General features: G+C 33.7%; 1 protein-coding gene across 1 annotated transcript; it reads left to right on the plus strand.

Moving 5' to 3' along the window:
- The first annotated feature begins 3,798 nt into the window (after nucleotides 1–3,798).
- On the plus strand, nucleotides 3,799–8,684 carry LOC140751163 (putative gustatory receptor 28b). Its single transcript, XM_073085040.1, has 4 exons — nucleotides 3,799–5,316; nucleotides 5,807–5,875; nucleotides 6,599–6,688; nucleotides 8,545–8,684. Exons 1-4 carry the CDS (start codon nucleotides 4,267–4,269, stop codon nucleotides 8,605–8,607), a joined length of 1,272 nt encoding a protein of 423 aa, XP_072941141.1. The 5' UTR covers nucleotides 3,799–4,266; the 3' UTR covers nucleotides 8,608–8,684.
- Nucleotides 8,685–12,233: the final 3,549 nt, after the last annotated feature.

Raw genomic sequence — 12,233 nt, forward strand, 5'->3', positions numbered from 1 at the left:
ACTATCGATTGTTTGTCTATGCTAAATTTACTAGATTATTAGGTAATCGTTTCATAGGACATTAACAATTCAATATAATAGAAAACGAAAAGTGGACTACTGAAGTTACTATTATAGAATAGTATAAATAAATAATACATATTTATACATTAGACACGCTTAATTAAAGATAATATAATATATACATAGGTAAAGTGTAATTATTCGAGATTCCTATTGGCACTGTCACGATAATAGTATATTGCTATTTTTTATTATAAAAACGTTATCAACGAGTAATAATAATTGATAGGTCGGTAAATAAATTATTGTTAGATAAATAGCCTTCGGTAGATACCGTATGACAATGATTATATTGTATAACAAATGAAATGTATTCGATATAAAATATTTTAATAGAGTTACAAGGGTTCAATAATGCACTGGAAATATAATAATATAATATAGATATACTATTACAGAGTGTACTATACGCTGCGCATTCTTCTCATATCAGTTGTAGTAGTATATATTGTCTTGTTCAAGGAAATTTAACAATTAATTTTTAATATCAGAACTGACTGCAACGGTGAAACCACAGAACAATATTTACGTATAGATTTCATTGTCGCTTGGTGCGCTTTACGTTAATGTGTGTCATTTATTTGGTATGCTTTGCAAAGTATGTTGTTATCGACCTTAATTTTACACTTAATGTTACTTCAATGCAAAGATGCTATAATAAATAAATAATGTCCGCCTAATATGTCACAAAGCAGCCGCGACACTTCAGTGGAACCGGTTCTATGTACACCTACTATTGATTTATGTAAAAATACTCACAATACCTGTAGATCAGTCAAAAATGTTACGTAGACATTTTCGGGTACGGGTTGGTTATGAATTGGGACTTCCTAAGTTAATGGATCGGATTTGAATCCAACGTTTTTTTACTTTGACATATTGTAAGTCATCGTCATCCATCAGCCCTTAAAGTCGGCTCGAAATAAGCTTTTGCTATAGTCACAGTGCTTGATTTTGCGTATTGGTAATTGTAGTACCTATGAATATCGCGGCAAGACATTTGCCATTCTATTCCCTTCCTACGATCTACGAGAGAAAAGTTTTATCACTCCGAGGTCAGTAGATATTCCAACAACCAGGGAGATATTTTGAATATGATCGTTTCTTAATCTGCACCTTGATTAACGATAGGCAAAATAAGAGGTTTATATCTTATTCATTATCAGTATTTGCATCACACGCCACGTATCATGGATAAGACGGGAATTCACCATAACTTAGTGCATTTAAAAGAAATATCTTTTGCCTTAGACTGTGTACAAAGTTTAATTTTTATAATGGTGTAGTTGTACATACAGTATTGTTAGTTAAATTGTCCGTAAGCGAGGCTGTATTTTTCTTTCATCAACTATTCCACGAGTACATTCCGCCTTGTCTGTCGAGATTATAACGGTTATTATTGTTATAATTACTGAATTGTGCAATTGCGTTTTGATCCGTAGTCCAGCAGGTTTTTAGCACGCTTTGCTTATAAGACACTTCTGTTCTGTTCTGTTCTGTTCATTATAATGCAAATATGGCTTTTATTTTTTTATTTTCAATTCTACTTAATATATTTTTATAAGGGCAATATGGATTATAGTGAACAGGCTGCGGGCTATAATTAGCCTTTATATGGACGTAGACATGAAATTATCCCTTCTTGGGTTTTATATTGTGATTGGTAAAATATTAAGACCATTTTTAGTTTGTCCCGGTTTTCCTTTCAATTAGGTACATATACGCACACGAAAACGCCTGAAGGAACTATTAGAAGAATAATTTAATATAGTGTTAAGTCGAAGTACCTAGTAATATTTAGATTTATAGGTGATTTCTTTTTATAATCGCAGCTTTCGTTTAAATTGAAATTTAAGTTAACGTCATACTTCAAGGTTGCGCAATTCAGTTTTGCCACAAAAAATAGCATAACGCGGAGGTAGCTCGATACTAGCAGTCTTGTAAATTGTATGAAATCCTTAAGACTTAATTCCTAATAGAATATGAATTATAAAATACTAAGTTTATCCACAATTTAATGCACCTTAATATTGTAGAGGCCTTTACTAGCTGTGGTTGTAAGCAATAGCTATAACTATATATGAATGTTACCGAAATAATCCAGTTATTACATTTGTGCCATAAATCATGTAAGATAGGAAGATAGGTGTGACGGAGTGGATACAAGGAATGTCGTTCGCGTATTTTGATTATGCATACTTCTCTTTGACATTATATTTTTATTTTTGTACTCGATACTGTTAATTTACTGGCTGTTTTGTTTAAAAATCTTTGTTTTGTGTAATTTTGTTAGACATTATGAATGGGATTGTAAATGATCAAGTTTGTTATCACATTTTACATTTCTTCATATATTATGTTTAATAAGGTTTTTCGAACAACATAACACTGCCTTTTGACCAATCGTGTCGAATACGTTAATCCGAATTTTCGAAAAATACATCAGGGAATTAAGTATGACGTTTTTATTTATAAACATATCTCAAGTAGACGCCGGCTATATTTTTACAAGTATGTAAAATTAATTTCATTATTTGATCATTTACAGACATACTAAAAACAAACGTATGCAACTGCGAGATATGAGTGTATAAAAAATATTTAATACAAGCGTTCTCTCCACTTTAACTTACATTTTGTGATTATGATTAATAAAACGAGACATGGAGTGTATTTTTTGTGTATATTTATTTTATTACGTAATATTTATGAACTTATGTACGTGCACTTTATATTGCAGTTATTATATTTTAGGCAGTGAAGTTTATCTTTTTACTGTTGTATACTGACTGGCTTGTAATATCACGTGATGTAAAGATGTATAGTGCTTATGAATAAATGCAATAAGGATTTCAGTATGTTATTACCACTGTATATAAAACGCCTATATTTCTTTGTTATTCAGGACAATACTATACTCGAAATGCCTACGATGTTCATGATGTAGGATATCACTGTAAATGTGAATATTTCAGATGAATTAAATATCGGATTATCCATTGGATAACTGCGAAATACCATTACTTCGTTTTATTTCCCTCGCTTAATAGAACATCAAATTAATGGTTGTACATAATGTCAATAATTACTTAGAGCAATTCCATGAATTGCTATAACTTCATTAACGGTTATTATTATTGGTCGGTGGTTAAAGGTTAGCCTATAATGGGTTAAAGATTAACCTTTAACCACCGACGTGGGGGCCTGACACTCCCAGTAGAAGTAAAAATCCCCTAGAACTCACGCAAACAACATACACGCTATTTTATGTACCTTCAAATTAAGTTCCGCTGAAGTCATGAAAGGAGGTGTACAAGTCGGATAAAAGTAGTTTTACTACTCGTAAAACCGTATTGAAAATTTTCACGGGCCTCACAGACCCCATGTCGGTGGTCATGTGACTTTTTTGTAATGACATAGTTTTGAGTTTGCTAGTTTTTTTTGTCAAAATCAGATAGTCATAAATCTATTGTTTGATACATATCAATAGCTACGTATTATATAACAAATACCACCAAAAACATTGATAGAGACATTTTTATGAAACTAGCACGAAGTATCATATTATTACACATGAAGAGGACACGAGAGAAGACTGACACGTTAACCTCGATCTTGTTTGACTCAAATTCTAGGAAGTAACGTGCCTCTGCCTGATCGTCTACACGTAGATACATAATGAAAATCTAATTATATTTGTCATTGCAAGATATTAGTCATTTTTGAACTATTTATAGACTAGTGGTTTTTCACGGTAATTGTGAGAAGTTATTCATTCTTATTATGTTGATTACGTTGTTTATTAAGGTTTATGAAAAGTATAATTATTTTTTATTTAATTAAAATTTATGAAAAATGGAGCTGATCAATGATCTTAAGTTATTTGGATTGAAATTAACGACCAAAAATGTAAACTGTCAGGAATTTCTTATTTTATTAGTAAATATTGACTGAATAAAATGTTTTTTTTTATTGTAAAATGTTCAATTAAGTAAATTAACCTTCAATTTAACCATTGAAATCCCAAAATTCTTTTATAAACGCGATTGAACGCACGGGCTTGTCAGGCCCCCACGTCGGTACTTACGCTTCAAAATTGTCACGTCGGTGGTTAAAGGTTTTATATTTAATTTGTAAATGGACGAAGTTCATTTCATTTTCGTATATTATAGAAAAAAACATTCGACTCGCTAGTCGTTGAAAATGTTTTGGAAAATAAAACGTGCTTTGAACAATCTTAAGAAACGGAAAAGTTACAGCAACTATGTAGGAGCCTCTTCTTTCATTCAATTTGTTAGAAAAATTGTTGGGGTCTCCGTGTACACGTTAAAGATTTCACCGAGCGGCCTAGTAACTGCTCATTTTACGTATCTGGGTTTCATTTGTTTTGTTATGTGGTACTCTACGTATTTTTATTGTGTTTATATAATTTACTACTCTGATCAGACGATCTTGAGATCTCTTTACAATACAAAATTATTACATTATGGTGATGAAGTCGAAAGAATTTCGACAACGATCTTTGTTTTGTACACAATGGGGAAGTTACCATTCGATATGAAAATAAACTGCGAGTACGTTCAGGAGTTAATTGATATTGATAAAGCTATAAATAGCTTGGGGAAAACCATAAATTATTCAAAAAATGCGCGTTTAGCTATTGTTGCAGCTGTAGCTCAAATGCTGATCAGTTTTGCTCGAACTTTAAGCATCTGGATGGCACTTGCTAACCTGACTATATCAATACCTTTGGAAAAAGTATTTCAAATAGTGCACTCTGACGAGTTGGCTCTCATAACCACTGCCCAATATTGCATATTCTTACATGAGTTGAAATGTAGATATAAGATTGTAAACAGGGTTCTAGATACTGTTGAGACTCCTGAAACTCCCGTTTTCAACCTACTTGTGGCGACACGTAAAAAGAAAGCTGAACGTGCCCCATGTACCCTACAATTTCAAGATAAACAAGCGAGTGAAAAAATAAAGATTTGTGGCAAAATATATGGTATGCTGCATAATGCCTCGGAAACGGCAAACAGCAAGTTTGGCTTGTCAATAGCACTCACTATGTTTATGTGTCTTATTTTAGTAGTCCTGTATTTGTTCTACTTTATGGAAGCAACAGCTTCTGGTTTATTTCATGATTTTCAAAAATATGCAAATTTTTTAACACACGTGTTTTGGCAAATCGGTTTTGCTGTGGGCATTATATATCTTAGTGTTTATTTCTGTGAGAATACTGTGAGAGAAGTAAGTATTTATATTTATTTCAGTATGTAAATTATCTAATTAGGTACATCTAAATGAATTGATATATGAAGTAAGAATAATTTGTTTCTTAACGACGTATGTTTTACATTGATTAATAAGTAGGTATCTATATTGAGAATTCATTTATGTCACCAATGAGAAACAAAAAAACCTATAAACCTTATAATATTTAATTTCTTTGATCGAATGTAACGTTTCTGCTCGGGGCGGCTAAATAAGTAGATCAAGCTCCGACCAGATTTTATCATAGGGCGGGATTAACCAATTAAAATTTTTATTCTTTTAAAGTAAAGTTTCTCAGTGTCAGAAAAATTATTTACGGTGGCTGGGTACATGTAAAACAATTGAATTCACTACAAGTAGTATAATTAGAGGTTAATACTTATATTTAATTATATTACTTTGTTTAATAAAATCAGTTGCATTTTATATTTGTTATAACTTACGTTTAATTTTGTTTTTATTTCAGGCAAAAATCACATCATTTATAACACATAAGATTATAAATAGTGAAATGGACCCTTTAGTTAGAAGGGAGGTAGGTTTGTTCTTATACGTAATGTCACTTATGGTAATGTTTACGTAGAGAAGTATGTACCTACCTATATCTATATCTTACCCACTGAGGAGATTGCCCGGGTAAGGAGGGATCCCTCGAGGCCCGTATTCCCTGCGCCATGCGGCGAAGTCACGCCGCGGCATAGGACGACCATTTTGCTTGACCTACCTATATTTATGTGTCCTCGTGAAATCCTATTAGAATGTGTGAACTAAAAATTTTTTGACAGGTTTTTATTATGTATTAGAGTCAGCTCAGTTTTGTTTTAAAGTAGGTAGGTACCTACCTGCACACCTTTTCAGTGCATTAGGCATTTGAAAGTTACTTCCAAAAAGCAGCTAAATTGATGATTGTAGACAAAAAGTAGCATGTCTTGGGGCTCTTATGAACAGGATTATAGATAAGATCTATCCACACCGTAATACCTGTTAAATCTGCTTACCCAACAGGGCGACCTTCATCAGGTCTAGTTAGGGAATGCATGCCGTGTTAATTAAAAAACCTAGCTTTGCGGGGAAAATTTAAACGTTCGTGCAATATAATTGACATGCACGCGGAATGCAGATTAAGGGTTTTTAAAGTTGTTTGCCATTCTTTAATTTTTATGCAAAGGCATAAATATACTACGAGGGTCCTCTAGACACAATAGTTTAGTACACTTTTTCTTGAAAAAGTGTTAATGTAATTTTATTATAATTTTAGGCCGTTCACCTGTCCCTGCAAGTAATACACCAACTGCCGTCGTTTACAGCACATGGCTTGTGCAGAATCGATTACGTGCTGTTACTGGAAGTAAGTTATTGACTTACTTGTAAGTGATATAATCAGTGGCGGATTTACAAATAGGCTGAGTAGATCGAAGACTAAGGCGGCAGAACTCAGGCGCGGTATATTTATAATATAAGACCAACCTTTTTCGCTAAATAAGAGCTCAATTCATCCTGCCAGTTTTTCGCAGTCAATAGGGACGGGAACAAAAAGTGATTGGCATTGATCTAAAAGCATATATGTGATTTATAGAAGTCGGTAGAGCCGGCAAAATGTAAATTTCCTATTGGCGGCAAATTCCTATATCCGCCACTGAATATACCATTTACTGTATAATTTGCATAGTATTTTTATAAATTTCGGTTGGCTTGCAATTAAAATTTAGTCCTTAAAAGTAGGTAACATATTTTGTTGATTATTTATCAAATTCCATGGGCTGGAGACACTTGAGTGACCTAATTATTTTAATATATTTGAAAAGCGTGTTAATAAATACTATTGTCAAATTGTCAATCTGTTCCTATATTAAAAAAAAATAGGAAAAGTAATAATATTTACATTTTATACTTACTTACCAACTTTATTATTTTATTGGAGTGTAATCAAGGTATTAAATGTATTAAGGGTATAAATCCATAAAAATCAATGTAAAGATTAAATTGCAAACTGTATAATTATATGGCTATAGTTTACCTACTTATTATAACCACAACTTTATGATTATTGACTTGCAGAGGAAACTGCTATTTATACCTACTTGTTTTATGACAATTACAAATATATAAAAAAATGTAGGAAGCGTTAAAAGCGCTTCTCTGGGCCCCAGTAGGTACTCCCATGGGTTGGGCGCTTGTGTTTCCTTCAGCTTAGGAAGGTTTCGAGCATATTCCACCACGTCACGCCAGTAGATATTAGCGGAAGAAGGTACGGGTTAATACGTTAGTAGTAAGCCAGTTATTTATCTTTCAAATTCCTTATAAGGCTATCGTTTAATGATCGTCATGCAATCGTCATTATGAGGACTGACAGCTTAACGAAGCACGGAAACGCGTATAAAAAATTATGATTGTTCATTTACTAGCAACGACTCTGTAGGTATGTTGTTAAACGCCCGGGTGTTAATGGGTGTATACTTCGATTGAATTCGAGAGTTCTAAAAAATCTTTGAATTTGTAGCCTAGGGGTTGTCTGTCCCTGTAGTTCCCGGACTAGAATAGGGCTACGGTATCTCCTGCCTGTCGCAAGAGGCGACTAGAAGGGGGCTTCCGGGGTTGCGGGCGGCAAGAGTGGAAGCTCGAACCGTCCAGTAAGCGAATCCGGGAAGGACCGCGGTATGTGTGGTTGCATGTTGTGGGAGGAGCGAAAACTACTCCCACAGGGCAGAGCCCTTTCAGGGCATCGCGCTTGGAGGACTCCGGTTGCGTTTCGTCGGAGATCCCGGAGTTCTCCAACAAGCGTTGAGGACGGCCATCTTGGGGGTTTAATGCGATAAAAATCCACATAACCCGGCGTCTCTCCCACGTCGTCGGGTACCTTTTGAAGGTTTCCACCTCGAAAAAAAGGGGTTGAAACTCGGTCAGTAGGGAGTCCGAGCTGCCAATCCCAGGTCAGATTTTTCAAAGTTATATGCTTATTAGGAATTATCAATTCCTTATGACGGTGAAGGAGAACATCGTGCGGAAACTTATTACCTATACGCCCTTTAAATAAAAATAACTCCAAAGTCTGTCAATACGCACTTGGCTAATGCGGTGGATATGGTCCAACATGTCCATGGTCCAACATGTCCAACATGGAGACGCGTGCCTATCCTGGGACAATAATGGTTTGATAATGATGACGACGAATGTTGTTACCTAAATATTATTTAACTTTTTCAGGGATCTCGCACTGTGGTCACATTTTTGGTCATCCTGTTGCAATTTGTTGCAGACCCCAATTGATGATTGTTGAAACACATACCTACCTGTAAGTTTGCTTATAAGAATATTGTCTTTATTGTTATGTAATTAAATGTTACAATACCACCTGATTAATTTATTTTTTGTACCTAGACATTCGAGCTTCGATCAATCAATTGTTAAAATATTAACGAAGAAAACTTCATATAGGCATTTTTGTAAATATTAAAGGTATATATTATATACCTAAACCTTGATCTTGAGCAATATTAAAATTATAGTCAACTCTTAATTATAAGAAACAAGCTGATAAAGTCAGGGCTAAAGGATCGGTTCAAACAGTAAATAACTATACGTATTATTAAAGTGTTTAAAAGCAATCATTTATTTACAGGTTTCTATGAACTACCGTTAACCATTACTGTAGTTTGCAATATATTATGAATTACTGCAATAATTAACTTGTATGACAGGTATTTAACGTTATTTTATCCTTATCTGTTTTAAGGACTATTTTACTATCTTAGTCCCTTAGTATGAGTTTTTACGTTTTTTACAAAAATGACTGTTTTTATATTTGTTTATGTATTTGCCCATACATTTCCAATGAGCGCCCCTAGCGGACTGTATTAGAACTGATTGGAAATGTATGGGGAAATTTGTTTACGCCAAATACAAAAACCGTATTTTTTGTAAAACCGTAAAAACTCATACTAAGGGTACCTACTAGAGTCGCTTTACTAATTAGTTATTAGTTATCTGTATATATAAAAGCGAAAAGATACTCACGTTCAAAACGTATTAACCCATTAATTCCCAAGGGTTGAAATAAAAGGATTTTTTTAAATTTTATTATTTATATTAGTTACGTATACATTCAAAAGAAGAAAATCATAGTCAGAAAAAATATTGATACCTCCGTTTAAATTCCACAAAATGTTGCGTTTATGCAACGTTGGGATTAGTGAACTTTAAAACTTACTCTCAACTCGCAACTTACTTATACGGATGTACACGCAATTACTAACGGGAGTGGAACATTTTAAAACAATCAGCATGGAGATGCACCTGACATTTTTTACACATGTAAATTGTTGTACTTTTACATTGTCGGCATCTTCTTCGACGCTTATTTTCATGTTCTTCTATGACATGACCAACATTATCATAGCGAATATTAGTAGGCAATGCGTTCTTGGATGGTCTTCCCATATTTGTATTTGAAACAGTCAAAGAATTAGAATGTGTGGCTAACTGTGCTTCTTCACTTTTCATCAAAGTTACAGCAACGTAAGATTTGAAATCTAATTGACTCAAGGTCTGTTCATTTACCATATTGTAAATTTTCCACGAATTCAACAAAACGCTGTCAATCAAATTGATGAAAAGTGGCCACCACCACTTCTTCCCTCTTACTCGAATTCTGTAGTTGGCTATTCCATTATCATGAAGATCAACTCCTCCCATATTTTTATTATAATCTGCTATTACTTGAGGCTGTTGCACATTCATCATCTTTTTATTTTTTCTGTCGTAACGTCTTGCAGTAACCAATGGTTCTACTTTGCCATTATTAGTAGCTACAGTTACCACAGAATTGTCATTCCATCGAACCAACAGCACTCCATTTTGTTTGTCAAAACAATAATCGAATGACCCTCTCTCTTTTTTACTGAGAATTTTCGTAGCTTTCAAAGTTTTGTTCATTGTACGATTTTCTTTGATAGTACCGGTAGCAAAGTAACCTTTCTCTTTTAGGATGCAAAATAGTTTATATGAAGAAAAAAAATTATCAAAAAATACGCGATGTTTACAAGGATCTTCAATTAGGGACAACAGATCTAAAACAGTATTTTCTCCCAAACCCAAGTCACTTCTAGTGACATTACTACTTTTGCCACCATATGGAATAAACTGATACAAGTAGCCACTTGCACTGCATAAACACCAAAGCTTGAATCCGAATCTAACAGGCTTTCCTTTGATGAACATTTTGCAACCATGACGTCCAAAATACGGCACCATTTCTTCGTCAATTGACAAGTTATGTGAAAATATCCCAAACTGCATGTTCTTTTTGTTGATGACATTGAAAATAGGACGCAATTTGGCAAATTTATCATTTTTGTCCAAGTCAGCGTTGTCACATAAGTGAATATTTTCCTTTATACAGTCGAATTTGTTTCGACTCATACACTTTCTTACAATCGGTACATTTTTGTCTTTATCTTTAGACCAGTACAGTTTTGTTGAAGGCAGAGAATGATAACCGGTCAGGAATAATATACCAAAAAATCTTTTGAGTTCTGCTACCGTAAGTGTGAATAAATGGCGATTATGGTCACAAGCATATTTTTTTGAGAAGTTTACAATCTGTTCCCAAACTTCATCACTGAAAAATAAGGAAAATACTTCAAAAGGTGTTTTTCCGCCTACACGTTGTTCAATATTTTGTTTTATAACGGTTTCATCACTTATAGGAAAGTTTATATATGTCGGATGACCCATTTTCCAGTCTGGAATACATTTTGGTGACTTCTTTGGCCTTTTCGATTTTCTTGAAGTTGAAGGACTGGTCTGGTCTAGCATATTTTCAGACTCAGTGGGTAAGTCAGTATGGATTTCGTACGTTCCAGCGATGTCGGTGGGCAGAGTGCTGTCGAAACCACCCAACATATCATCATCTAGGTCTTCTTCGTCTGTAAGATTGTCAACCGGTGGAGGGATGTATACAGCATCAATTTGGTTAGCATTTTGTAAATCTTCCTCTTCTTCCAACACGGCCATAATTTCTTGTGATGACAATGCTTTTTTATAAGCCATATTGTACAAATTCACTTCTGTGTGGGTTACTACGTAAACCAGAGAGCTTGAAGTTCAACAAGTAACTAACTGATGAAACAAAAGCGTTTGTGTCACATGAGCTCCAAGAAATCATTGTTTACTATAAATCTCTAGCATCAATGGGTCGCGGCATTACAATAACAAACATTCAATAAATCTCCCAACGTTACATACACGCAACATTTTGTGGAAGTCTAAGTTACACTATATATATAGGTCTTCTTGTTCAACAGAATTATTAAACTCATAAATAAAGGATTGTTAAATATTTGTTTAGTGTAAAAAGTTCGAATTTATTTTAATTAATATTTTTTATGATTTAATGAAATTGTCTGTCTGGAGAAGACTCAATTCGCTGTTTTTCAAAATAAAAAATAAAATATAATTTTTATTAAATTAAGTGTCCAAATAATAATAACCTGTATTTCAGGTTTTCTTTTACAGACTGGATAAGATCTCAGAGATTTACTGCCCTATTTTTAATACCGAAAAAAATCAAACATAAAATGTTGCGTTTACGCAACGATGGGTAAAGATGGGTTAATCAAGGTTTTGACTAAACTACTGAAGCTACAATGATGAAATTTGGAATATAGCTTCACTTTATAATGTAGATGCGCACTAAGAACGGATTTTTTGATATTCCACCGTTAAGGGGGTTAAATAGGGGTTGAAAGTTAGTATGAAAGTCCGTCAATTTTAAAGCAAACTCGATGAAAATTCATATTTAGCTTTCTAATTTAAAATAATAAAAATCTAATTTAAGAGTTTTTTCAAAATCATCCCTTAAGGTGGTTAAATAGGGGTTGACAGCTTATTTTAAA

The sequence above is a fragment of the Epargyreus clarus genome, unplaced genomic scaffold, assembly GCF_041222505.1.
Source record: "Epargyreus clarus isolate Ecla_fem2 unplaced genomic scaffold, WU_Ecla_fem_2.2 ptg000021l, whole genome shotgun sequence".
NCBI classification, from domain to species: Eukaryota; Metazoa; Arthropoda; class Insecta; order Lepidoptera; family Hesperiidae; genus Epargyreus; species Epargyreus clarus.

What these genes read in the sequence shown, in the direction of transcription:
- LOC140751163 (XM_073085040.1), top strand. Translation starts at nt 4,267, where the DNA reads ATGTTTTGGAAAATAAAACGTGCTTTGAACAATCTTAAGAAACGGAAA. An exon ending in GTGAGAATACTGTGAGAGAA is followed by an intron (nt 5,317 to 5,806) that starts GTAAGTATTTAT and finishes TTTTTATTTCAG; the next exon opens with GCAAAAATCACATCATTTAT. An exon ending in ATTACGTGCTGTTACTGGAA is followed by an intron (nt 6,689 to 8,544) that starts GTAAGTTATTGA and finishes TAACTTTTTCAG; the next exon opens with GGATCTCGCACTGTGGTCAC.